At 36.3% G+C, this 26,159-nt stretch overlaps 4 protein-coding genes across 6 annotated transcripts; 2 read left to right on the top strand and 2 right to left on the bottom strand.

The window, feature by feature from the left end:
- Nucleotides 1-7,630: 7,630 nt before the first annotated feature.
- Nucleotides 7,631-10,240, top strand: LOC137723808 (putative leucine-rich repeat receptor-like serine/threonine-protein kinase At2g19230). The gene is made up of 7 exons (XM_068462999.1): nucleotides 7,631-8,196; nucleotides 8,322-8,345; nucleotides 8,445-8,876; nucleotides 8,983-9,098; nucleotides 9,337-9,597; nucleotides 9,683-9,883; nucleotides 9,960-10,240. Exons 1-7 carry the CDS (start codon nucleotides 7,743-7,745, stop codon nucleotides 10,032-10,034), a joined length of 1,563 nt encoding a protein of 520 aa, XP_068319100.1. The 5' UTR covers nucleotides 7,631-7,742; the 3' UTR covers nucleotides 10,035-10,240.
- A 4,440-nt stretch (nucleotides 10,241-14,680) lies between these two features.
- On the top strand, nucleotides 14,681-16,472 carry LOC137723447 (bidirectional sugar transporter NEC1-like). The gene is made up of 6 exons (XM_068462646.1): nucleotides 14,681-14,832; nucleotides 15,048-15,084; nucleotides 15,186-15,396; nucleotides 15,527-15,688; nucleotides 15,786-15,905; nucleotides 16,001-16,472. Exons 1-6 carry the CDS (start codon nucleotides 14,784-14,786, stop codon nucleotides 16,223-16,225), a joined length of 804 nt encoding a protein of 267 aa, XP_068318747.1. The 5' UTR covers nucleotides 14,681-14,783; the 3' UTR covers nucleotides 16,226-16,472.
- Nucleotides 16,473-16,988: 516 nt separating this feature from the next.
- LOC137723149 (uncharacterized) lies at nucleotides 16,989-20,304 on the bottom strand. Of its 2 annotated transcripts, none has more exons than XM_068462320.1 (8): nucleotides 20,111-20,304; nucleotides 19,195-19,518; nucleotides 18,920-19,094; nucleotides 18,387-18,564; nucleotides 18,202-18,285; nucleotides 17,794-17,901; nucleotides 17,292-17,561; nucleotides 16,989-17,179 (listed from the first exon to the last, which is right to left on the bottom strand). In XM_068462320.1, the coding sequence occupies exons 2-8, from the start codon at nucleotides 19,496-19,498 to the stop codon at nucleotides 17,066-17,068; spliced, it is 1,233 nt and encodes a 410-aa protein (XP_068318421.1). In that variant the 5' UTR covers nucleotides 19,499-19,518; nucleotides 20,111-20,304; the 3' UTR covers nucleotides 16,989-17,065. The 2 variants fall into 2 exon arrangements, with proteins under 2 accessions (XP_068318421.1, XP_068318422.1); XM_068462321.1 differs by having other exon boundaries at nucleotides 18,920-19,091.
- Nucleotides 20,305-22,373: 2,069 nt separating this feature from the next.
- LOC137723150 (transcription factor MYB1-like) lies at nucleotides 22,374-24,952 on the bottom strand. Of its 2 annotated transcripts, XM_068462323.1 has the most exons (4): nucleotides 24,689-24,950; nucleotides 23,153-23,282; nucleotides 22,964-23,070; nucleotides 22,374-22,873 (listed from the first exon to the last, which is right to left on the bottom strand). In XM_068462323.1, exons 1-4 carry the CDS (start codon nucleotides 24,786-24,788, stop codon nucleotides 22,527-22,529), a joined length of 684 nt encoding a protein of 227 aa, XP_068318424.1. In that variant the 5' UTR covers nucleotides 24,789-24,950; the 3' UTR covers nucleotides 22,374-22,526. The 2 variants fall into 2 exon arrangements, with proteins under 2 accessions (XP_068318424.1, XP_068318423.1); XM_068462322.1 differs by having other exon boundaries at nucleotides 22,374-23,070; nucleotides 24,689-24,952.
- Between the last annotated feature and the right edge of the window lie 1,207 nt (nucleotides 24,953-26,159).

Here is a 26,159-nt window from a genome sequence, read left to right as displayed (position 1 = left end):
TCTAATACTCAATCAGCTAGAGACTTATAATTCAACACTCCCCTTTAAGTCTTGAGCTGATTTCACTCCAAGCATGCTCCTAAGATAATTAAACCGATCTTTAGCCAAAGGTTTTGTGAAAATGTCTGCCATCTGTTCTTCTGTGGGACAATAGATCAAATCAATGATTCCTTCTTGCAGTGCATCTTTAATGAAGTGATATCTTCTGTCTATATGTTTGGTCTTCTGATGAAAGACAGAATTCTTGGTGATTGCAATTGCTGAGGTGTTGTCACAGTGCAATGGAGTTGCTTCAGTTTGAAGTTCCCCAAAATCTTCTAGGACGAATCTAAGCCAGATTGCTTGTGCAGTGGCATTTGATGCACTTATGTACTCTGCTTCTGCAGTGGATAATGCCACGCAACTCTGCTTAACTGAAGCCCAAGAAAAAACTCCACTTCCAAATGAAAAAGCATATCCAGATGTACTTTTGCTATCATCTGGTGATCCACCCCAGTCACTGTCGCAATAGCCAATCAACATTGCCTCCTTGCCTTTTGTATACTCCAAACCATAATCTAGAGTCCCTTTGATGTATCTGAGCACACGTTTGGCAGTTCCAAAATGCTTGCTGGTGGGACAGTGCATAAATCTGGCAAGCAAACTGGATGCATACATGATGTCAGGCCTAGTAGCTGTGAGATATAGAAGACTTCCCACAATGCTTCTGTACAGCTCTTCACTTACTGCACCACTTCCATCATCTTTAGTTAATTTCTCAGTTGCCACAAGTGGTGTGATCACAGATTTGCACTCATTCAGACCAAACTTGCTTAGTAAAGAACTTGCATATTTTTTCTGATGAATGAAAATGCTAGAATTGGTCTGAATTACCCCCATTCCAAGAAAATGATGGAGAAGACCCAAGTCTGTCATTTCATATTTTCTCTTCATGTTTTCTTTGAATTCATCAAGCATCAGTCTATCACTTCTAGTATAAACTATGTCATCCACGTAAATAGAGACAATCAGAATGTCTTGCCCCCTTGCTTTGATGTACAGTGTTGGTTCACTCAAACTTTTCTCAAAACCACACTGTGAGAAGTATGTATCGATTTCTCCATACCAAGCCCTTGGAGCCTGCTTTAATCCGTACAAGGCTTTATGCAATCGATAGACTTTATCTTCCTTTCCCTTGACTACATATCCTTCAGGCTGATCCACATAAACCTCTTCTTCCAATACACCATTCAGAAAAGCTGATTTTACATCAAGTTGATATAATTTCCAGTTCTTATGTGCTGCCAAGGCTACAAGGGTCCTGATAGTATCCAATCTTGCCACTGGAGCATACGTTTCATTGTAGTCTAGACCTGGCTTTTGAGCATAACCCTTTGCCACTAATCTAGCTTTGTTTTTTAAAACTGATCCATCAAGATTCAACTTGGTCTTATAGACCCATTTAACTCCAATAACAGGCTGTTCAGTTGGTCTATCCACAAGCTTCCAGGTACCATTCTTCTCAATCATAGCTAATTCATCTTCCATTGCTTTTAACCATGATTCATCCTGAGCTGCATCTGCATATCTTTCTGGTTCCAGAATGCATGAGTTGCATTGAGCAAGGACATCATTCAAATTTCTCCATTTTAGAGGTGAGTGATCATAAGTTTCTGGAATCTGTGCAGACTCAGGAGTGCAACTTTCTTGTTCTTGTGCATGAGAAGAAGAACTAGGACTGAGAGAACTTCCTTCAATCACACTCATCTCATATGGACTCCCACAAACTACATTCTCAGGTTGATCCTGAATGTAAGTTGCAGCAGCTGAACTTTGTGAACTTTCTTTCCAATTCCAGGTCATAGATTCATTAAAAACCACATCTCTTGACAAGATTAACTTGTTGGTACATGGATCAAATATTCTGTATCCCTTCTCACATGTAGCATAACCCACAAATACACCTTTAACACTCTTAGCATCTAGCTTCTGTCTTGTCTCAGTAGGTATATGAACATAGCACAGGGAACCAAAAATCTTGAGATGTGCAAGACCTGGTTTTCTGCCACTATAGGCTTCAAAGGGGGTTGTATTTCCTAGTGCCTTTGTAGGACACCTATTTAGAATATATACAGCTGTGTGTACAGCTTCAGCCCAAAGAACATATGGCATATCTCTATCATGAAGCATGGTCTTTGCCATTTCAACCACAGTTCGATTTTTTCTCTCCACTACTCCATTCTGTTGAGGAGTATAAGCCATGGTGAGTTGCCTTTGAATGCCTTCAGTTTCACAGAATTTAGTGAACTCAGAAGATAAGAACTCTCCACCTCTGTCACTCCTTAGACTTTTAACTTTGAAACCACTCTGCAGCTCCACCATTGACTTAAATTTTTTGAAATAATTGAGTGCATCAGATTTGTATCTGAGAAAATACACCCAAATCATCCTTGTACAATCATCGATTAATAACATGAAGTATTTGTTTCCAGCCAAGGAGGCATTCTGCATAGGACCACAGAGATCAACATGTATAAGTTCCAGAGGACAGCTTGCTCTCCAGGCTTGATCTTTTGGAAACCATTCTCTGTGCTGTTTTCCAAATTGACATCCTTGACATACATCTTTGGTTGCTTCTAGATATGGAAGACCATGCACCATATTCTTTTCACTGAGTTGTAGAAGCCCTCTGAAATTCAAGTGGCCTAGTCTTCTGTGCCAAAACTGAGTAGAATGCTCCAAACTAGCCTTCAAAACCAACTGATTATTTTTCACCAGAGAAAGAGGATAGCATCGATTTTCCTTCTTCTTAACCTTGATGATAAGGTTTTCAAGTGAAGGTCCATCATATATGCTGCACAAACCTCCTCCAAACACTAGATAATATCCATGCTCATCCATTTGCCCAACACTCAATAAGTTCTCTTTTAAACCTGGCAGATGCATGACTTCCCTGATATACCTTTTACCTCTGTTAGTGTCAATCTGCAATGAACCCATTCCAGCCACATTCACTAACACACCAGTAGGCATTTGCACCTTTCCAGCAACATTTGTATTTATGTCAACAAGGAGATCAGCATTCCCTGTCATGTGGTTACTACAACCACTGTCAACATACCAATTTCCATTGATATTTGATTCTGAAATTGCACTATTAGCATAAAACAGGTTTCCTGACACTTCCACCTGATTTGCAGAGTTTGCCTTTTGCACTTTTTTCCTACAGTACATTCTCTAGCCCAATGACCAAACTTATCACAATTATAACACTTAGGCTTCCCCTTATATCGACATTCACCAAAATGATACTTAGAACACACTCTACACTGTGGTTTGACAGTCTCTTGACTCATTGACTGTGACTGATATGGATTTGGTGCAGGACTAGTGAAAGGTTTCTGTTGGAATCGAGGTTTCGAATCCTATTTCTTTCCCTTAGCATTCCAATTCTTCTGGAATTTTGATGAGCCAGATTGACTTCCACTTCTGTTTTGCCCCTTTGGACTTAATGAGAATGATGCAAAAGCTTTCTCAGTGGTATCAACATTATGCAAGTCAAATCGTTGTTCCTGACTCTTCAAAATCGCAACAACTTCTTGCAACTCAACAGACTCTAGACACTTTGTGTTTTCTATAACTAAACAGATGGAATCATAAGCCTTACTTAGACTAATCAGAACCTTCTGCACAAGTCTCTCATTAGAAAGTGATTCACCAAATGTTCTCATCTGATTAATTAACTCATTCAATCTTGTAAGATAACTAGACAGGGATTCATCATCTCGCATTCTAGCATACTCAAATTCTCTTCTAAGATTCTGAAGTTTTACGGATCTAACCTGATCACCACCATGATATTCTCCATACAGTAGATCCCATGCCACCTTAGCTGAGTCGGCGTTGGCGATCCTAGGAAAAATCTGATCAGAAACCGCATTTTGTATAATACCTAGAGCCTTTGCATCTTGCATATATGCTGCGACCATTTTCTCATCGTCTCCTTCTTCCTCTGAGCTTCCTTCAGCCTTCTTCTTCTTTGACTCTGAGATCGTAACCCCTTTTTCAACCAATCTCCATAACCCATGAGATTTGAAAATCGTCATCATCTTAATCCTCCAGAACTCGTAGTTCTCACCGGAGAAGATCGGAGTTCTCACCTCAGAACTTCCAGACCCAGCCATTTCTTAGCTTAGACAAGACGAACACAAATCGAAATCGGAATCTATGAAGTTTCGATAACTCCGCTTGAACCTGAACGAGCTCAAGTGTAGCTCAAAAATGCTTCACAGTTTACGCCCAGATCTCAAATGATCAAACTAGGCTCTGATACCATGTTAGTGAAACTCGATTTGATGGATTTGATACGAAGAGGAAGAACTGAACAGAAAATGAAAAAACAGAGAGGGAAGAAGCTGAAACGAAAACTTTCTTTCTTGTTCTCTCTTGCAAAAAGTTGCAGAGGAATAATTTCTGTACTACCCGAAAAATGAGCACTAACACTCCTTTACATTAACTGATGGCCTTAGCTTTTAGGACCACACAAAACTCTACTTTTAATCTTGGTCACTCATCTACCTAATTACATGGATCACACACCACATGGCACTCATGGCCTTACATCTTGTAACATTACACTTGACAAATATGCTCAAGTGAATACACACATTAAACTCATCTTATTTCTAATACTCAATCAGCTAGAGACTTATAATTCAACAGGATCCCCTAGATGGAGGTGGTATTTAGATTCCAGGAAGAAGGCTCTTCCAGGAATCAACTTTTATACCCCAAACTACCCCTTAGATGGATGGGCTTCGAAGACTGAGTTGGTGGAATGGGTTGTCGTTGGTGAAGAACGGTGAAACTCGTTCGGTGCCGCATCTGCCAATTAAATGACACGCTAACACCTGGAATTGAAGCTGCAGTGGTGGTGGATCCACTGCTATGGTGGTTGTGGGGTATATTCCAGTGGCTGTGTGGTTGGAGAGAGATGGAGGGAGATGAGAAGCAGATGGAAAAATAAGAGGGGGAAGCTGAAGATAGTTGGGGTATGTGCGGTGCGGACTATGAAAGAAGATAGTTGGGGTATGAGACGGCAACGAGACCGTAGTGCAACTGGACAAGGAAAGGCAAGGGGGAGTGAAGCGCAGTGCAAGGAAGGGCAAGGTTGGCTATGGAGGCGTAAGGGGGTGGATTTGGTAATTGGAATGTTTGGAAAGGCAGGGATGGGTGGAGAAGGGAATCTGATTAAGAAATTTAATTTAATTAAGATATAGATAAATTTAATTAATTAGTATGAAAATAATTTATTTATGTAAGGGTAATTTAGTAATTAATCTAGTTTTAATTGCGATTGAAATAAATTAGTAAACAACTTATATGGACTCAACATCATTCCTACTCCGATTCCATACAGTTTTAGTAAACAACTCCATCAGGAATTTAATTCTGATTCCACCTCATTTCAATTTCTCCTCAATCCAATTCCTCTCAATATGATTACGGATTAGTATACTTCTTAGAAATTAGATTATGAAGAAAGAAAAATCGATTAGTTTAAAGAAGAAGAATAATACCTAGTAGTGACAAATAGGTTTAATTAAGTTGGTTAGAGTATTGTTATTTTTTTTTTTATACCTAAGTTTGAATACCTTTTTTGTGACATCCCACATCGCCCAGGGGAGTGATCCTTATATGTATATTCTCATCCTTACCTAGCACGAGGCCTTTTGGGAGCTCACTGGCTTTGGGTTCTGTAGGAACTCCGAAGTTAAGCGAGAAAGGGGCTAGAGCAATCCCATGATGGGTAACCCACTGGGAAGTTGCTCGCGAGTTCCCAAAAACAAAACCGTGAGGGAATGGTATGCCCAAAGCGGACAATATCGTGCTACGGTAGTGGAGTCGGGCCTGGGAAGTGGTCCCGCCCGGGCCGGGATGTGACATTTTTCGTAGTTGTAAAATATCGTTTGTGTCAAAAAAAAAGATTATATTCACACTCCAAATTACTTCTCCTGCACCTTTTTTTTTTTTTTTTAATATTTTCTACACACCACTAATACTTGATAGAAAAATATTTAAAAAAAAAATTAAAAGTAATTTAGGGTGTGTGAATATAATCTCCCATAAAAAAATTAGCATCATATCTTGTAATGGCAGACTCTGGTTTAGCCAAGTTTGTTAGAAAAATGTGATTCCTCTATGCACTCAAGTTTCTCCCACCGTAATTTATATGAATTTAGTGTAATATTTCTTCCGTAATTTAGATGAATTAAGTGTAAAATATCGCAATCGCATGTGTAAGAAAAATAGTATTTTAGCACTGTTGGGAATTTAGGCATAATAAGCACCAAAAAATTTGCCATATAACAGATAAGCTTGGCTTTTTATTTCTCACACACCCCTTGTTAATTTTTGTCCTTTGATATTCTTTAATTCAGTCGATCCAACGGCTGCAAATTAAGAAAGTGTGTATGAAGTAAAAATAGGTGTGTAGATAGCAAACCCCATAAGCTTTTGTTATAAAATAAGATGATGTTGTATAAGGAGATATTAGTTTGTAGTTTTATACAGAGACATGTATATGCGGCGATGTGAATGAAGATTAGATGATTGGTTCAAATCTTAATAAGCATATGCTTTTGGAGCCACTTTCCAAGTGGATGTTATTTTAATTACCACTTAATTAATATCCCTTAATTATGGTTTGTGTACATTATCAAAGCGACCGGAAGTATCAAGGTTGTAAGAGCAGCTGGCTATCTCAGAACCAAAACTAGAAGAAACAAAGAATATCCCTATTCGTTTTTCGACGTCGACGAGGAATGCTAGGGTTTCTATAAGTATTCAGTTCCACTGTTGCCTTGGAAAACTTTCGGGTACATTGTTAATCTTTCACAAAACATAACTTTTCGCTGCTTAGTTTCTCGGATTTGTATAGAACTTGTAAAAAATATGACACCAAGAAAGTTTTCTTCCAAGCTTGCCATCTTACTCCTTGTCACTTATTTTACCTTAATTTCTGCAGATGATTTACCTTCACCAGAAGATCCCTCAGGTCCTTCTATATTTTACTTTTAGTCATTAGTTATTTATTTATTAATTTTTAATAACTGTATGAGAGAGTTGAACCCGTACATCATCCAACAAAGTAGAGAGTTGGTTCCATAAAACCAAAGGACCCTGTGCTTATTTTTAGTAAATTAGTCCTCTAGGGAGGCATAGTGTCTTCTAGTTTATTAAATTTTAGTTTTTTTTTTTTTTTTTTCTCTTTTGCTGGCCAAATGACATGAAACATGAACTGGATAATGATTTAAAGACTGATAGCTAGATAAATTAATCGAAATATGTATGTGGTTGAAATGGAAATTGTTTGGTTTCTTACATGCAACAACATTTTTTTTTTTTTTTTTTTTGTGATTTTAATGAGTTATTTTTGCGTATTCGTCGGGGCTGTGGTTTTAGCAAAGTAACGACGTACAACTCCTTCACGTACGGAGCCAAGTGTTCGTTTAACATTAGATGGTTATCTACTACTTTACAGCGTTTGTGTCTACTTAGGAAGATTTATGATTGTTTGAACTGTAGATGCAAAAACTTGGAAACCAGATGCTTATACATGCCTCTTTGCAGGAGGCTGTGTGTTAAACTTCACATCCAATCCATTCCAACCAAATGGGGAGTGCCTCAATCACGTAAAACAGAAAATAAACGTGTGGGGGAGCTACCTCACGAGCCCGTGCTGTCGAAATGTCCTCACCACCATGTCCAAAGCCTTAGCCATTCACGCAGTCAAGACGCAGGGCAGCGCCCGCGTCTTTCTTTCACAGCAAGAATGGAAAAACTGCAGCGGCCCTTTTCAGAAGGAGCGAAGCGTGTCTGCAGAAAATTGTCATTTTGGTGACCTTTACTACGGCAGCAGCGCGTGCTCGAACACAACTCTTGCATCCATCAAGACAGAGCAGGCTTTCCAAAACGCAATAAGGAAATGCGCAAACCTCAGCAATGCATTTGACAATGTTTGCGGAAATTGCAGCAAGGCGGTGTTAGGCTTGAGGGACTCTTTGCTGAAAGCATATGGAGTGAAGGACGGGAACGCAACTGAGACGGGCATATGTGGTATAGCAGCTGTTATTTCTGTTTTAGAAGAGAAGATGAACAATACCTTTTTGATCGACAATGACTACATGTGGTGTATGTCTTTGTTAGATGCCTTCGGTATGAAAACTGCTTCTGCCTCATGCTTGCTCAATCAACTTCCAATTGGCCCAAATTTTTTCTATGATTCTATCTGCTTAATTAATTTTCTGTTTCATGTGTATTCGCTTTCGGTCCATATGCAGATCCAGGCTACGTCAAACTCAAATGTAAGTAAAGCTGTATTACTATTCAATATACTCTTTTTGGTGAAAATTGACAACAAAAGTTAATGCGTACTCAAAGAAATTAATCATTTAACCTATCAGATTCTTTGGCAGAAGCGATACTTTCAATCTTAATAGGCATCACCGCAGTGACGCTGATCGTCCTGCTGATACATTTTGTGACCAAGAAGAAGCCTCAAAAACCGGTTCTCTCAGGACCGATTACTACATGGTCTGGCCTGTACAGGTTCTCCAAGGCCGAGATCGAGAATGCCATCAATACAGAAAGAAAGGATCTCGGACGAGGAAGCGCAGGTCAAGTTTATAAGGGGGTTCTTCCGAGCGGGCAAGTTGTGGCCATTAAGCACATAAACAAGAGCAACAAATCCGATTCTTTTACTAGAGAAGTGGAAGGCCTTTCGAGGGTTCGACATCCAAACTTGGTTTGCCTCTTTGGTTGGTGCGTCGAAGATGGTGAACAATATCTTGTTTATGAATATTGTGCTAAAGGGAATCTAGCTCAACACCTCCTAAGTAATTCCTCTGATTCTTATCGATTTCTAAACGTATTTAATAAGTTAATCATCTTGGAAATGCATTTTCTTTAAGGATAACATGAATGAACATTTATTGAAATCAGGAAACGATCCTGTCTTAACATGGGAAAGAAGAGTTAAGATTCTAAGAGATTGTGCAATTGCTTTGAGATATCTCCACCATTATATTGATGGCTGCATTGTTCATAGAGATATTAAGGTAAAATTAACCGTGGAGAACAGATTCCCGCACACCCTTTTTCTTTATTGGCACATCTCTTTATTTTTGTCCCTTAATCCTCTTTTGATTTATTCAACCTAAAGACCAGGATAACAAAAAAAGGAAGGTATGCAGAAGGATGCGGAAATCATTTCCTTTCACTTTGATATGGTTCTCCAATTCACAATTAATTCCCCTTGAGTATATTGATGTTGATGCTTGTTTGCTTAATTTGTAGCTTACCAACATCCTATTGACCAATAACTTGGAACCCAAGCTATCTGATTTCGGTCTAGCAAAGATGTTGGGTATGGAGGAAAGCAAAGTATTTACAGATGTTAGAGGAACCATAGGGTACATGGATCCAGAGTACATGACCAATGCCAAGTTAACCTGCGCAAGTGATGTCTACAGTTTCGGTATTGTTGCTCTGCAACTGCTATCGGGGCAAAAAGTATTTGAGCTAGATCTTGATGCTAGAGACCAACTAACGAGAAAGGTATAGTAGTATACACACCAGTTCATTTGCGCCGAGAGCTAGAGAAAGAGAAAATAGATTTACAATCCTAGTTACTTTTTTGCAGGCGAAGGATATAAGTATGAACAAACGCCCACCTGAGGATCTTGAGGACCCAAGAATGAATGGAAATGTCAACAAGGCAGACTTTGAATTGATCCTGCAGGTTGCAGTACTTTGTGTTGCCAAATCAAGCAAAGGCCGCCCTACGATCGATCTTGTCTTCGAAGAGATGGACAAGGCTTGGAAGAACACTCTTGCAGACATGGTTAGGACCCTCAAAATTTATAGCTCATTTGTGGATGTGCTGTATTGGTAACTCTTCTTCTTTTCTTTGATTGCAGAAGGCAAGGATTAATAAAGGGATAAGTTCATCAGCAACACCACTGTCTACATCTTCCGATGTGTTTTTAGTCTGACTTGCAGTCATGATCAACAAAGGTTCTGGCTTGGTGTTAATTTTGGGTCTTTTCTGCATTTGTTCGGCCTAGAAAAAATTGGTGTTTAATTATCGGAAAATATGCACAAATAGAACTGGAGGGACATTAAATTGTGGTTCATATATGGTATTTTTTTGTTTATCGTGTTGAGTTCCTTTTTAATTAAAAGTTTGTATACGGTTTCATTTGGGCATATTTATCTTGATTATTAGGAAATAAAGATGTAATATAATCTAAGGGTTTACCACTACCACTTGCATAGTAGACTAGTTGTTGTCGCTATCCTACAAATCACTGTGATGTACATATTTTTATCCGTTGATCATTGCTTGTCATAAGCAAGAAAGATATATAGAATATGCCTTTTCACAAATAGAAAGAAGAAAGATTTCCAAGCTGATCAAAGAGAACTCCTTAAACTTTGACAACATATGAGCTATTGTTAAGCAATTAGGCAACTTTCAGCGGGATTTTTAATTATGACCAAAAAAGTACTTGCATCATCTCTAATCTTGTATTCCGGAAAAACGCGTCCATGGTAATATGTTATTGGATTGGGAATAGAACAATTTCATCGATGCGATTTCTTGTTTGAATGTGTGGTCGAGATTGAGAGTCGAGCAATGTAGTGCACTACAAATAGCTGGCAAGTTTGCCCCAATGAGAGTCTAGCATGTTTGCCCCAGTGAGTCTAGCATGAATATTAATCCTCATTTAGGATGAAAGCTAGTTAGTACGTAGATGCATGAGTGTGTGTGGTGCCTAGAATTCCACGCTATGTTACCAAATGACAGAAAGATTGAGAGCAAATAACCCAGTTATAGAAAGTGTTGTAAAAACCGTCTCTGTGTTTAAATGGAAAATGGACAGATTAAACATCTACGTCTATTCAATGTTGCTTCTAAGAAAAAGCATCGTGGACGGCCATTAATTTATTATGGTAATTTTTTTAAGTACTTTGGTTTCGTTTCTATAAGTTTATCTTCGTGGGATTTGATTATGGTACATTTATCTTTGTTGGAGCGAAATTTCTCATAAGAAGAAACACCTTCACAGGTTTGTTGATTGTGATCCGCACAGTGATTGAATCTCTCGTCTAGATGCGTCTCCGAACATCCACTCCTAAGCTTATTAAATGTTCTTTTTTTTGTTTTGGGGATGTACCTGCAAAAGGTTCTCCAACACTCAAATCAATATCTTTATTCAAGATGACTACAGTTCATTATAAAGCGATCGCCGGTCTCATACTTCTCTCCTCCTACCATCTTGTTGGGACTCTAGGCCTTTTACTGGAGAAAATTTTTATTATAACGGGAACATAGGTTATAAATCACATATTTTTATATAAGTGGTAGGAAATTGTATTTTTTAAGTTATTAACTTTTTAACACACATATTTCACCATTAATACAGTAACACGTGATGTACGCTATGTATTCCAGTCACATTAAAAAAAATCTCTCCTTTTACAGAACTCAGTGCTTGAGGAGGAAGTACCGCTCCCTTGATTCTTTCTCCCTCTCCAATAGGGGAGTTCATTGCTCATCTCGCTCTACCCCTCCTTCCTCTCGTGCGCGAGCGAGGAGTCACCAACATGATGGTGCACGTGAGTTAACTGTTTGTCCCTCCACGTCTTGCACGGAGTGTGAGAGTGAGACTGATGATATTGGTGGGCCACTAATCACTTGTCTTTTGGTTTAGCCTACCGCTCTTGGACTTATGCCAAAGAACCTTATAGTGACCTTCCATGATCCATGCATTTGGATAACTCGCGATGGGTCCTTGTCAAAACCGAATTTTGTCCCCCACAAATATTAACCCCTTATTTGAAACCTAGTTAATACGTAGATGCATGAGTGTGTGTGGTGCTTAAAATTCCACGCTATGTTACCAAATGACAGAAAGGTTGAGGGCAAGCAAACAACCCAGTTATAGAAAGTGTTGTAAAAGCCGTCTCTGTGTTTAAATGGAAATGGATATTGAGTGATCATCTAGGTGTATGCAATTAGCTTCTAAGAAAAACATCATGTACGGCCTAATTAATGGAAATTTTTATTGACATTTTAAAATTTTTATTTTGCAGTTCTTACAGAAAGTTTGAAGTGCATAGTGAAAATTTTAAAATACTAATTCCCAATGGTAATTGTTTCTTCTTAAGTACTTTTCATTTCTGTAAATTTATCTTCGTAGAACTTGATTGCGGTACATTTATCTTTTGTACCAATTTTATTTTTAAGTATATTATGGCTTCAAAATTGAAACCACAAAACCTAAAGTACAAGTACAAATTTGACTTTTGGCCTAATTTGAGATGTCGTTTGATGGTATCTCTTGGTTAGAAGCCTCGAACTGTTCCATCAGTGATGAAAGTTAAAATTTCACCACAAAAGAATTAGCTTTATACGAAGTAATTCAATTATTTATAAGCACATGTAAGGTTCATTTTTTTTATTAATGTAGAATTTATTCTCAAAATGCCCTCTAACTGTGGTGAATTTTCAAGCCTAGCACGTGGATAATACAAATTGGGTGACATAGAGTACATGTGGTCATTAGGGCTTACATGTGAGACAACTTACTCTGATATTATGAAAAAGTTGAGATTTCACCATAAAACCAATTGGCAATATGAGAAGTAGCTCAATTATTTATAAGCACATACAATGTCCTTAATTTACCCGAGGTGGGATTCATACACTCAACACACTATACATGAGGGGGTGTGTGGAGAATGAATTCAGATTGATGGGAGGAGAGACCTTACATGAGTTTATACGTAAATTAGGCTACTCCCATATTGGCAATTACTTTTATAGTAGAATCTTAACTTTCTTCTTGGTATCAGAGTAGGTTGTTCCAAATGTGAAGCCTAACGGCCACACATGTTCTACTTCACTCTGTTTCTCTTGTCCTCATATTAAACTTGAAAATTCACCAGACGTAAAAAAACGTATTGAGAATAAATAACACATTACTAAAGAAATGGGGACTTTACATAAACTCATAAATAATTTGAACTATATTAGGGGTGTGCTATCCACACATCCCTTTTTACTTCTCACACATCTCTTATTAATTTATATTCTTTGATCTTATTCAATTCATCCGATCCGATGATCGAAAATTAAAAAAATGTGTGAGAAGTAAAAAATAGTGTGTGAATATCGCACCTCTTTTCAATATTACCACAACTTCCTGGCATATAAAAAATAATTGTAGGGCAGACCAAACAATTAAGAAGCCTCGACCCGTAGTGGTTGATTGGTAAAATTTGGTAGTCTCTCAACTGTCACATCATACATGGGTATTTCCTAGCTAGCTAGGATCCAATATTTGCGTCGAAATTGGGAGGTTCCCATCTTTGTGTAAACCTAAAGTTCCTAATTTAGCACGCTCTTGTTCACTTTTTTCATACTTTTTTTAATTGTTATTGCTTGATCTTCTTCAGTTTATTTAATCCAACGATTGAAAATTAAAAGAGTTTGTAAGAAGTAAAAATAGATGTATGAAAATCACATCCCTTTTAATAAAAGATGCAGAAGAGTGTCCTCTAAAATTTGCAGATCACACTTCCCTAATCATTAGAATTTAAAGATATTTAAATATAATTTTAGAGAGAATGGCGTTGTTGAACACTTTTAGCTCGTTTATTAAGTGTTTTTAAATGATTAAAAGCACTTTTAAAGAAAATATTTTTGGATTCTAAAAGTATTTGAGTGCATTATGCAAAAAACAGTAATTATGTGCTTCTTATTTACAGTAAGCACTTCAAATGCTTTTCTAAGATTAAATTATATTTTTACTAAGGGTTGTTTTCAAAATTATTTTATATAATAGCACTTTCAGTCATTTAAAAATACTTCACATACGAGCCATTTATGTGCATAGTGGACAAAATGTTATTCTTAATTTGAATTAAATATCTTTTAAATCTATACGTTTTACTTGAAAATTTTAATTTATCCAATTCAATCATTGTGTTTTAATTCCTTAACTATTTTGGTTTTTTTTTTTCTTCTTTTTGTCTAACTTAAGTGTTGTTTTACACGTGCATAGCACGCAGAGGCGTAGCTAAGCAAAAGGGACCAAGATTGTTAATGGATAGCATAATGATAAAGTTTATCCAAACTAAAAACATAAGGATCAAAAGTAAAAAAAAATGGAGCAACGCCGTAATTAAGATGGTATTTACTATTTAATCTTTCTAAGCTTTCATTTTTGAAGAATGCACGGAGTCACATATCGGATACTTGACAAAGTAAATTATAATTTTATATTAAGTTATGTTACTTCTAATTGTGTGTTAGGCTAGTAGTTAGTTAATTGAAAACGGTATGATCAGTGAGTATTTTCATTTCCCATATGCAACATCAATATCTGGGCAACTCATGGATGCCATGCAAAATAACCAAGCCACCTATTACATGGTTTAGGAGTCCCAGTTAGGTACTTCAATCACATATAATTAGTTACTTATCATCATAGATAAGCTGTGAACGAAGATGGAAGTTTCATTTCAATCTCAGTTTGTCACGTAGTTGATGAGTTGCCTAACTTTTTAACTTATACCTTGCTATAAAAGGGTACCTGAAAAATGGAATCCTTAAGCTTTTTTGCAGTGTCGAATTAACTACTGCAAACAAAGGTGCTGAAAAAAGCTTCACAAGAAAAAGAAGGGAAAAAACTACAAATTTAAAACATAAATATTCATCAATCATCAGCAGCAGAATGCAGTTCTTGAATACCGAACAACTGGCTTTCATATTCGGTCTCTTAGGTATGTAAATATATAATTGTGTATATCAATTTTCTTTCTCTCTTCTATTCAGATATGGTTATATACAATTAAGTAGGTAATTAATTAAAATGCTCACTCAAACTTCATTCTTCTAAAAAGTTCTTTAAAAATCTAAAATTTTCAAGTTGTTTTATGATATTATTCCTGTTATCTAATTCTGACACAAGCTTTGGATTATTGTCATGGTTTCACAGGTAACATTGTATCATTCATGGTGTTTTTGGCGCCAATGTAAGACCCTTTTACTCTAAACAAACAACCACGTACTTAAACCCTAATTCAAATCTTTATGAATAAGTTGCATTAGCGTAACTCTCTCTCTCTCTCTTCAGACCAACGTTTTACACAATATACAAGCAGAAATCATCGAAAGGGTTCCAATCCATACCTTACGTGGTTGCCCTACTCAGTGCAACTCTATTGTTGTATTATGGAGTCCTCAAGACAAATGCTTATTTGATCGTCAGCATCAACGGCATTGGAATCGTTATCGAAGTTACTTACCTCATCCTCTACATTGTATACGCATCCAAGAAGGACAAGGTCAGAGGCATACATTTTGCATGGCTCTTTTTGTCTTATTGTTTGTTAGGGAGTACTAAAGAAAACACATATGCAGATATGTATGCTATTTAAATTGGATATATGCTTATACTTTGATCATGGCTGGCAGATTACTACACTGAGTTTGATCCTGCTAGTAAATGTAGCCGCTTTCTGGTTGGTGCTGGCAGTCACCGTCTTCCTTCTTGGAGGGACAGCGCGCATTTGCGCTGTTGGATGGATTTGTGCCGTGTTTAACATTGCTGTATTTGCTGCTCCTCTAAGCATTATGGTACTTAATTAACTAGTTAAATGATAAATCTCTATTTTTCCTTTAATTTAGAATTATGGCAATCACTATCATTTGACATGTATTTACATTCCGGCAGAGGCAAGTAATAAGAACCAAAAGTGTGGAATTCATGCCATTTTCTTTGTCCCTTTTCCTGACACTTTGTGCCACCATGTGGTTCTTCTACGGATTATTCACAAAGGATTACTACATTGCAGTAAGTACCAATTTCCAATTTCATTTCTTGGAATTTTGAGGCTAGCTAACCCTAATTTTCGAAATCTGACACGAACATTTATCGGATGAGCGCAGTTACCAAACGTGTTAGGGTTTCTATTTGGCGTCGCCCAAATGATCCTATACATGACATACAAGAATTCAGGGAAAGATGTCGAGGCGAAAAAGAGTACTATGGAGATGAAGAAGTTGAGCTCCACCAACCGTCCAAATTTGACGGGCAGTGTGAGCAAAAATCCAAGATCAGATGAACTTAAGCAGACTACGGATGTCTATGAATCAAACGATGAACACGTATAGTTCCCACTGTTTCAGCTCAAGAAAGATTGAAGATTTCATATAATTCTAGCCTTAATTTTCTGTTTATCCATAGTGTATCTCTCATATGTAAAACAGTAGATGGTAATAACCTTAGGGATAGAAGCCTTGCTGTGTAGGTGTAAGTGAAGAATTGGTTGTGTCTTGTGTGTATTAGAGTTATTTAATATTAATTAAATAAATATCCACCCAAATTAGTAGGTGGATTGGAATAATATTTCTAAGGAAATATCATTGACAACCAAGAGATATTCTCCCTTGGAATATGCCAAGGATGGTGGGATTGGCTTGGTGAGCAAGCATATTCTTCTACAGCCACTATAAATAGAGGCCATATGGGGAGGGTTAGGAGTAGAGAAATAGAGCAGCCATTCCTCAGTTTCCCTAGCCGAAATTCCTTAGTGGAATTTCCCCGCACAAATCTCTCCCTACAAGTTCCATTCTAGCAAGGCGAGACAGTGGTCCGAAATTTGTCAATTCTGATAGTTTAACCTAAACGAATTCCCTGTCTATTTGTATATATTTTCAACAGTGTGCAATCCAGAACAATCATATAGCAAAAAGTAGATTAGTTCTTTTATATAAATGTCTTGTGTTGTAAGAAAGCACCTGAGCCGAAGCATTAACTGGCAATGAAGTCATCAAAATGTAAAATCGCAAAAATTTCATTAACCATCAACTATCCCAGATACACATAGCTAGCAGGATTGCAAGAAATCATTAGAACAGTTACTAATTATTCATCAAACAATGCCGAAAGTTGAACATAAAACTCAGGATGTAGACAGATATGTACACGTCGCATAGAAAGTGATCATTGATTTACAACATGCAATTTCTTGTTAGAAAACGTTCACAGCTCAAGAAGTTATCCCATATCAGCTGCACATCTTCCTTGAGTACCTCAGAAATTGAGCTGACTTCAACATTCGCTTCCTGAAAATTGAAAGAAAGGGAGATTTCAGTACACGATAAACCTTCTCAAATAAATCTTTTCTTTCAGTACATGAAATAAAAAAAATTGTCCCAGAGAAAGGGAAACTCTTACCTGCAACATTGAAATGACCTTTTTCAGCATCAGACTTGTCTCCCAAGTAGCTTCCCCAGTTAAGGTTCTAAAATCGAATCGATCAGCATGTCTTACTTTCAGTCTCAGTGATGAATTTTTATACATATTAGCTATTACGTGCCAAACCCCAACAACTTTATATTTATCTCCAGAAGACTCCTTTCCCAGAGGCCACCTCAACCCACCCTTCACATATGGATCGAGAATTGCCGAATTAATCAGATCCCTAATGCTTTGCATCTCATCATCCTGAAATAGCAACAATTCATATGAATCTGATTACATAACCACATTCCAAGCTGCATAAGTTCAGCAGTTGATCCATGGTTAAACCTCATCGTCCGGTTACATTTACAGAAAATTTTATATTCTTTGTTTTGATTGTGGTTCCATGATAAATAGGTTATAACTAAATTGCTTTGCTGAAACAAGAAGGAATAGAAATGTAAATTTCCAAAAGGTACTGGGTGAAGCAGCTTACAGTCAGATCTGTTACAAGTCTCTTCGTGCATAGCATTACTCTCAGGTCCAGACTCTTAGTAGTGCATGAAATGTCCATCACCATGTTACGCAGTTGATTCAGTTCAATCTAAAATAAAGAAATTTGGCATTGCAATGTAAGTCTTAGTAAACATACGCTATGCCAAGCAACAGGGAAGAGGGAAGAGTTAAGGAACTATTAATGATGCGGAAATGGTGTTCACACATTATTCCAAAAATTGGAAAGCTTAATCACATTCACCCGTTTAACGTTTACTTTTGTTATAAAACCCTAATATTTAGAAGCACAGTAGATTATACTTAATCAGTATCATGACAACTCAATCATGAAACTGAATCACTATATACCATTTCATCCAATTTAGTTGGCAGGAATAAAAAAACTTGCCTTGTAGAGTTGTAGCTTTCCATGTTCTTTCATTACACGGCATTTGCAGGAGAGAGTTGCATCTGGTCTGGTGGAATCAGACAACTATACGAGGAGGACATAGATGAGTGATTCAATAGCCAAAGTCAGAATTGTGGAAAGCATAAACTCAGAACTCAGTAAGGTGATGTGTCTAAAAGAAATACCTTTACTTGGAATGTATCTTTCTCCTCTTCGAAATCAACTCCAATTTTTGGGACGACTTCGTTCACAATATTTTCCTTATATGAAACAGGAATGTTTGTATAAAATGATTTCCTCAATTGTTTCAAGATTTCAGGACACAAATTTTTTCTGATGGATTCCATGTCAATTGAAGGGCTCCTGATTCAAAGATTTCAACAAAAATTGTTATACATCTGTCTGTGTACAAGTATCGAAATAATACCAAAATAAGCATCAATACCAAATAATATTGTATCAGGTATCGAAAACCAAGGGCAGAGTTTTAGAATCCTGCTTCACTGTCCAACTTGGCATCCTACCTTCTTAACTAAAATGCCAAATGTAACATTTTATCATAGTATAGACTATTATTTGTTCTACTTCAACCAGTATTCTGAGGCGGATAAAAGAACAACATAAAGGTAAAAAGCATAATCGGGTTAAACAATCAACTAAATGAATGGCACAATAGGCTCAATAGCCAACCAATGAATCATATAAGGAGAAATCTAACCTACGAAAAAGTACTTTCCCCACTCTAGCAATCAAAGTAGGATTTACTTCTTTGAGCTTTGCGCACTTCATTTCATTCTTCACGTGTTTAAAAGAAGAAATCAAGTCTTCCAGCACATTTTCTGTTATAGATACCCCAGGGCTCCTTGGCAAATTCCATTTCACCTCACCACCTTCTGTCACATATCAAGCATGAAAAAAAAAACCAAACATATCCACAACCCAAGTAACAACATACAAGATAAATGCACTAAAAAGAAATATTAGAGTACCAACCGTTATCTAGACTAGTATTGATTAAAGCTAGACGGTTTTCTCCAATTTTCGGCTCAGTGGACTCCAAGTAAATGGGCATAAGATTAACAGAAGGCAGAAATTGGTTATCGTCATCCAAACCAATGGTGAGCCATCTCAATGTAGAATGATCTGCATAAACTATTTTTACAGTCCATTCCACATTAGACTTATTATATGGCTTGACGTTTAAGTTTTTCTTGAATTGAGGAGCAAGCAGCTCTGGAGTCAGCAATGGCCTCTCCGGTTCCTTCGAGTACCGCTTGTGTGGTGGAATGTAAGCCATTGTAGAACTAGCACTAATGCCTAAAAAATCAAAGATCAAAATTAGGCCAACCGATAAAAAAAAAAAAAAAAAAAAAGGGGAACTTTAATGAAATATTTTCGGTACTCTTCACTTTAACGAAAAACCACATTTTTACACTAAAAAGTCAATCCTAATACTGTTCAATTTACCCTTTATTTCGTCATTATCGTTAAAACTTAACGTTTTCAAACCGTTTTCATTAGTTTTCGTAAAAAAAAAAAGACTTAAAACAGAGTACTCACATTTATGCAGCAAGAAGTGTTCTTTCTCATGTTTATTGAAGAATATCAGACTTATCTCTAAGTTTCTTGGTTAATTTAATTCCATTTACTTCCAATTGGTTTCTGAGAAAATTGAAATCTTTCATTTGTATTCGGAAAAAATTACAAAAATTAAAAGAAGGGTTGAGCTAATAAAGTGAGAATCTGTTATTTCCTAAGAAATTGATCAACTGGGTAATCATTATTTATCACTTTATTGGAGCAAAACATATATTGGAAATGATACGAACACAGAACAGAGAGCAGACATAATTCAAACAATTTATAAGTAGAGAGAGAGAGAGAGGAAAATGAAGAAAGGGGAGCTTACCCAGTAATCAATACACAGAGGTAGATAGAAAGTTGAAATCTAGATAGAGCAGAAATGGGGATGAAGATGAAGAATTGGGGTGATCAATCGGCAGTTCTTTCACTATATATATTTACTCTCTGCATTGCCTTTTGAAGTTTTTTCCCTTTATAAAATGGCAACTTGCTGGAGGGCTTTTTCCATTTTTTCTTTTTAGAGACACCTTGCTGGAGGGTTGTACTTATACATACATACATATATATATATATATATATATATATATATATATATTTTTTTTTTTTTTTTTTTTTGTGACAAACCTTGCGGGAGGGTTTTTTCTTTGGAATCCTTTTTGCTAATTAACCTCGCTGGAGGGTTTTGATAACGAAAAAAAATTAGCTTTGTGCAAGAAAGGGAGAATTGTTTACGTAACTTCGAGCGAAAGAGTGAACATTATATTTTTAACCATTCGAGGTACAAACTCTTAGCAAATGAATTATAGTGTAAGGAAAACTGCAATTGAGGGAGGAGAATTAAACTTGGAAATGGAAATTGTCCTTAACTAACCATATATAAACTATACGAGTACGAGCACTCTCATAGTTTAAGAATCACACTAGAGGACAAAAATAACGTATAAAAATTTGGATTTTTAACATGTGATATTAAGTGTTGTTCGTCATCAAAAAGTTAAAAGACCTTGCATTAGCTTATTAGAAGTTAGGGTTGATATCCTGATATCATAAAATTAAGCAAAGCAAATCACTCTCACAATAAGAACTTAACTAATACCACATAGATTCACAACGAAGCAGAAAACGGTTCGTTATTTCAATAGTGAAAGGCTTGCAGCTTGCATGCAGTAGTTTCATTTCATGTTAGAAAAAGGTTTACAGCACAAGAAGTTGTCCCATATCAACTTCACATTTTCCTGCAGCATATCAGAAATCGAGCCGACTTCAACATTTCATGGTATAATTCTTCCTCCCCTTAATTTGAACTCCAGTCCAACCTTCGGGACAACTTCCTTTACAGTGTATTCCTTGTATGACACCAGAACGTTTGTGAAAAATGATGTCTTCCATTGTCTAAAGATTCCAGAATCCAAACTTTCACTTATGGATTCCAGGTTCATTCAAGGAGTCCTGAGAGTTACAAAGAAAGAAATCAAACCTAAAAATATAGCACATGCTTTCTGTCAAAGTTTCAACTGTGCAATCTAATATGTCGTAGATTTTATACAAAAGACTTCGATACAATTAATTGTAGAACCATCCATTATAAGCTCAATTGTGTCAAGTTTCCCATGTGGGACTTTTACATTGTTCAACACTTCAATATATGCATGGCAAATCAATGAGCTCACTAATTAAGAAGGAAACCAAACATATGAAATAGAAATTTTCCCACTAGCAACCAAATTCGGACAAAATTCTTCGAGCTTATTTCCACACTACTCTCGACTTCATTCCTTGCATTTTTAAATGAAGAAACAAGGTCCTCAAGCACATTCTGCTATAGATACCCAAGGAGTCTTTGGCAATTTCCTTATAGAATCTAAGTAACAAACTTACAAGATATAAATCAATGTACTAATTAACAAAATGTTATACTAGCTACCATTATCTAGATAAGTGTTTATCAGAGCTAGAGTTTTTTCTTCATTATTCCTCTCTGCAGATTCCAAGGAAATGGGCACAAGCTTAACGCTCGGTAGACGGAAACTGGTTCTGATCATTCAAACCAATGGTAGAAATTAGAAAATCTCGATGTAGCATGGTTTGCATATGCATAAAGAAATCTTGGATCAAAACTATACTTAGATGGCTTCACATATTTTAAATTTTTCTTGAACTGGGGAGCAAGCAGCTCTGGCGTTGGTAACGGCCTCGCCTTTTCCTTTATGTGCTTCTTGTGGGGCGGGACGTAAGCCATTACACCAGAACTTGTGCCTAAAATTAAAAAGAAAAATTAATGAAAAAGGCTTGAAAATCTTGAGTTTTAACGATAAGAACAAAATAAATGGTAAAGTAAATAGTACTAGGTTTAACTTTTTAGTGTAAAAATGTGGTTTTTCGTTAAAGTAAACAGTACCGCAGGTTTTTCGTTAAAACTCCCAAATTAAAATTGTAGCAAGGCAAAAAGAAAATAAAGAAGGTTAAAACATTGTACTTTATACCACAAGAAATTCCATTTTCTCATGTTTATTGATTTAAATCAAACTAATCTGTGTCTCTTGATAGAATATTTCTTAGGTTAATTTAAGTTGAACTGAAAGGACAAATGTTTCCCTATATTGGTCATTATTCACATCACCTCTTAATTTCATTAACATTCGGTAGTACATGTTGATGCATAAATTAAAATTATATCATACTAATAATGACGAACACCTAATTAATAGTTAAGCAAATCCCTCTCATAATAAGTTCCTAAATTAATCAGTCCAGAGGTCCATGTCGGCGAAGATGGAGTCGTCCCACTCCCATTTTCTGTTGACCTGATCACCATCATCGCTACCTTGATGATCACCATCATCGCTACCTTGATGATATTCTTTAACTTGTTGATCAAATGGTGGAAGGTCATCATCCATTGGATGGTGACTCGCATTAATACCAGTACTATTATTATTCTCAAATATCAGATTATTATTCTGACCATTTCCATTAAAATTGCATAGCTTTGGCATTGGCCCTGTGCTGCTACCTTCGTCTTGTACAAATACAATAACTGGTTGATGAGGAGTTGGTGCATATGACGGCCTCCTTGAGCTGCTTGTACCTGCAGAGTTTGAAGCTTGGGATCTTATGACTTTTTCACCATTATTAATGTTCCTTACTGCATCATGCTTGTTATTAATATGATATTCACTTTGATGATCTTGTTGAGCGTTTAGCCTTTTGCTCAAGTGACAATTCCAGTAGTTCTTCACATCGTTACCAGTCCTTCCCGGAAGTCTAGCTGCAACCGATGACCACCTGACAAAAAAAATCGACTATTAGGGTTTATGCGCAAGAGTAGATATGTGTGGTTTGTGGTTGATTATTAACTAGAACTTACCTGTTTCCCAGGAGCCTGTGGAGCTTGATGATGAGATCGACTTCCTCTTCTTCAAAGTTTCCTCTTTTGATGTTTGGGCGGAGGTAGTTTAACCACCTCAGCCTACAGCTCTTTCGGCACCTGTTTAGACCTTAATTCACAGCAATAATATCCATGTTTGAGGGATTAACATGCTTTTTGACACTGAGAGTAGCCATAATTTATTTATTTTTTAGCAATTAAGATAGCTTGTTTAATTCTAATCAACTAATTAGGGTTTGTCTGTGAAAGAATTTTTTGGTAGAATGCTTCTTTATGAAGCATTTCCATTTTTCTTCTTTTATGAAGCCATTAAAATTTTATGGTATTTCTACTAAAAGATCGTAGTAAAAACACTTATAAACATAAATGAGTCATTAGTAGTATCCCCAAACTAGATCATCACTAGGAACACCATCCATGTATGTATGTATGTATGTATGTATGTATGTATGTGTCTATATATATATATATATATATATATATATATATATATATATATATATTCAATAATCATATATATGGAGGTAGACTAATTTCTTCAAGAACCCAACGAGATGCCTAGTCTAAAGGGTGTGTATGACCCACTAGCATGTTTTCCATGAAAAGTTGAAATGTATACATGAGATTGGTAACCAAAAATGAACAATCTTTGTCTCCTAACCTAACCTATATATGGGGTAAAATTTCAATAGCATGTCTGAAATGATATGGAAGTGATATGACCCACCCTTTTAATCTCCACTTTGGTCCCATCTCCTTCTTTACTATAAAATTTATTGTTTTTTTTATAGGGAAATTTAGTGTTTAAAATAGTGTTAATTGATAGCAGGAGGATATGATTTTCACATTTTTTTTTTCCTCTTCACGTGTTCTATCTCTTCTTAGAGTTAAATAAATTAAAAGAAAAAGTGCAGAATGAGAAACTAAGAGTGTGAAAATCAATATCCTAACAAGTTCTATTCTTGATAAGAAAGTTGAGAACAATACTAAATATATACTGAGAAGGAATTCCACATTGATGAGAGAAAATATCATACATGAAATTATAAGAAGTTGAACTACTCTCAATACAGTCAATTTAGTTTATGATGAAAGCTCAACTTTTTCAATATATTAAATATAAATATATTCAGCCCTTTATACAGTAGTGTTGTACATGCCACAGGGGTCCTATTTTCATGTCAAAAAAGAAATTAATCGCTCATAAGATGCCATTGAAAAATAGTTAAGGAATCTAAGGATCCATTTGAAATTGCATTCTAGAATAGCTAATGTGTTTTCTGACAATCAAAAACCTTTTTTTAGTATGGTTTGCATAAAAACTTAAAAGCACTTCACAATATTTCTTTATTGTTCCTTAATAAGCGTTTCTTCAAGAGTCAGTGCTTTTCCAAACAACGCTTGAATTTTAAAAAAAAAATCGATTTATTTATAATCGAAGTGCTTTTTAAAAAATCTTTAATATAGAAGCAGCCTTCAGTTGATGGCAAATTATGAAGTTAAGCAAGCAAATACCAGCCAAGAGAGGAAGACGATGCCATTTGCCTTCTCCATGCTGCTCTATGCATTTCCTGAGCAATTGATCCTCTTCCTTAGTCCATGGAAAGCCACCCATCTCTCCTCGTGATCCTTTACACTCTTACACTACTCTCTGATGAATCTAATTTCATTGCAGCCAGAGACTTATATATATCCACTCAATTACAATAAAATTGTACTTTTGATCTTCATTTTTGTCACTTTAATTGAGGATGGTGCTATCCACATATTCATTTTGACCTTTCACACACCTCTTGCTAATTTCTATCCTTTGATCAACTTTCAATTCATTCGATCCGATGACCGAAAGTTGAGCAATGTATGTGCGAGATAAAAAGGTGTGTGTGGATAACACTGTCCTTAATTTAATGCATTACAGAAAAACCATGAAATATGTTCACTTGAAAAGATTTTTCAATGTGTTCGGAATATGGGAGGATATACCACATATTATTATACAATTGGAGGGGCACTTGAATTTTTTTTTTTTCTCCACTTGTATAATGACATGTGATGTATATATTGCTCCATATGTCCTGAACGTACTAAAAAAATCTCTCGTTCACATGAAACTAGAATTACATGGTGAATGGCCCATATTCTTTCTACGAGAGTATGGCTATATACATGTTTATAATGAGGCAGCATTATTATGTCTTCCTGATACATCTTTTTCAAAATTTGGCCTAGCTAAATAGAAGTGGGACAACTCCATTCATATTTTATTTATTTATTTATGCGCTGGTTTAATTAAAGTCTCTCATGCTCGATTTGTTTGCGTGATTATAACTATATACGTGTTTATACTGAGGCAACATTATTATGTCTTTCTGATACGTCTCTTTTTATTATATATATGGCACATGTGACAGATCAGAGCCAAAGAGAGGGACCATATATATACGTGTGGTTTGCGCTTGAGAGACCCTTTTAGCAGGGTGTTTGAACTGGAAATAAGCATTAGGCTTGTTTTAGGCTCAAACTATTTCTTCTTTCTGAATGGACTATTCATTTTCATAAACGAGAAGGCCGGGGGTGCGAGCCCAAACAAATTCAAAAGTGCTTTTATCTGACACTAGAGTCGGTGAACAACCGTTCACGGTAAGAGCACTTTAGTCGACTTTCACAAGAGAAAAACTACTTTACAGTGGCATTCTGGGGGGTTTTGGAAGAACGAAAGACCAAGTTGAAAAGATAAGCGTCTTCTTCTCTGATTCCAATCATGTCATCAACTTGACTCAAGGGGATTTGATCCGAAACGAACTTCAAATCAATGACAAGCTCTCTCTATTAAAAGCAGAAAAGAGGTTGAAGACATGGACACTCAAATCAAAAATAAAAAAACTTTGCTCTTCGCAGTCAGATTTTTTATTTTCTTACAAGTATTTTTCAATACATTCAGCACCCTCTATACTTTTATAGCTTTGCTATATTTCATGGAGTATCG

The sequence above is a fragment of the Pyrus communis genome, chromosome 17 (assembly GCF_963583255.1).
Source record: "Pyrus communis chromosome 17, drPyrComm1.1, whole genome shotgun sequence".
Classification (NCBI taxonomy): Eukaryota; Viridiplantae; Streptophyta; class Magnoliopsida; order Rosales; family Rosaceae; genus Pyrus; species Pyrus communis.
The sequence above is the reverse complement of the archived record's forward strand: the minus strand, read 5'-3'. Positions and strand labels throughout refer to the sequence as shown.

Bases quoted from the DNA above. Each gene is read 5' to 3' on its own strand.
- LOC137723150 (XM_068462322.1), bottom strand. From the start codon at position 24,788: ATGGGTGGCTTTCCATGGACTAAGGAAGAGGATCAATTGCTCAGGAAA. The intron at 23,283-24,688 runs GTATTTGCTTGC...CTGTGAATTAAG, and splicing joins TCGTCTTCCTCTCTTGGCTG to GTCTAAACAGGTGCCGAAAG. The intron at 23,071-23,152 runs GTAAGTTCTAGT...TTTTTTTGTCAG, and splicing joins CACAGGCTCCTGGGAAACAG to GTGGTCATCGGTTGCAGCTA.
- LOC137723447 (XM_068462646.1), top strand. From the start codon at position 14,784: ATGCAGTTCTTGAATACCGAACAACTGGCTTTCATATTCGGTCTCTTA. The intron at 14,833-15,047 runs GTATGTAAATAT...ATGGTTTCACAG, and splicing joins TTTCATATTCGGTCTCTTAG to GTAACATTGTATCATTCATG. The intron at 15,689-15,785 runs GTACTTAATTAA...ACATTCCGGCAG, and splicing joins CTGCTCCTCTAAGCATTATG to AGGCAAGTAATAAGAACCAA.
- LOC137723149 (XM_068462320.1), bottom strand. From the start codon at position 19,498: ATGGCTTACATTCCACCACACAAGCGGTACTCGAAGGAACCGGAGAGG. The intron at 17,902-18,201 runs GCAAGTTTTTTT...TCTTTATTTTAG, and splicing joins GAAAGCTACAACTCTACAAG to ATTGAACTGAATCAACTGCG. The intron at 17,562-17,793 runs GTAAGCTGCTTC...TTGCTATTTCAG, and splicing joins GACTTGTAACAGATCTGACT to GATGATGAGATGCAAAGCAT.
- LOC137723808 (XM_068462999.1), top strand. From the start codon at position 7,743: ATGTCCAAAGCCTTAGCCATTCACGCAGTCAAGACGCAGGGCAGCGCC. The intron at 9,598-9,682 runs GTATAGTAGTAT...ACTTTTTTGCAG, and splicing joins GAGACCAACTAACGAGAAAG to GCGAAGGATATAAGTATGAA. The intron at 9,884-9,959 runs GTTAGGACCCTC...CTTTGATTGCAG, and splicing joins AGAACACTCTTGCAGACATG to AAGGCAAGGATTAATAAAGG.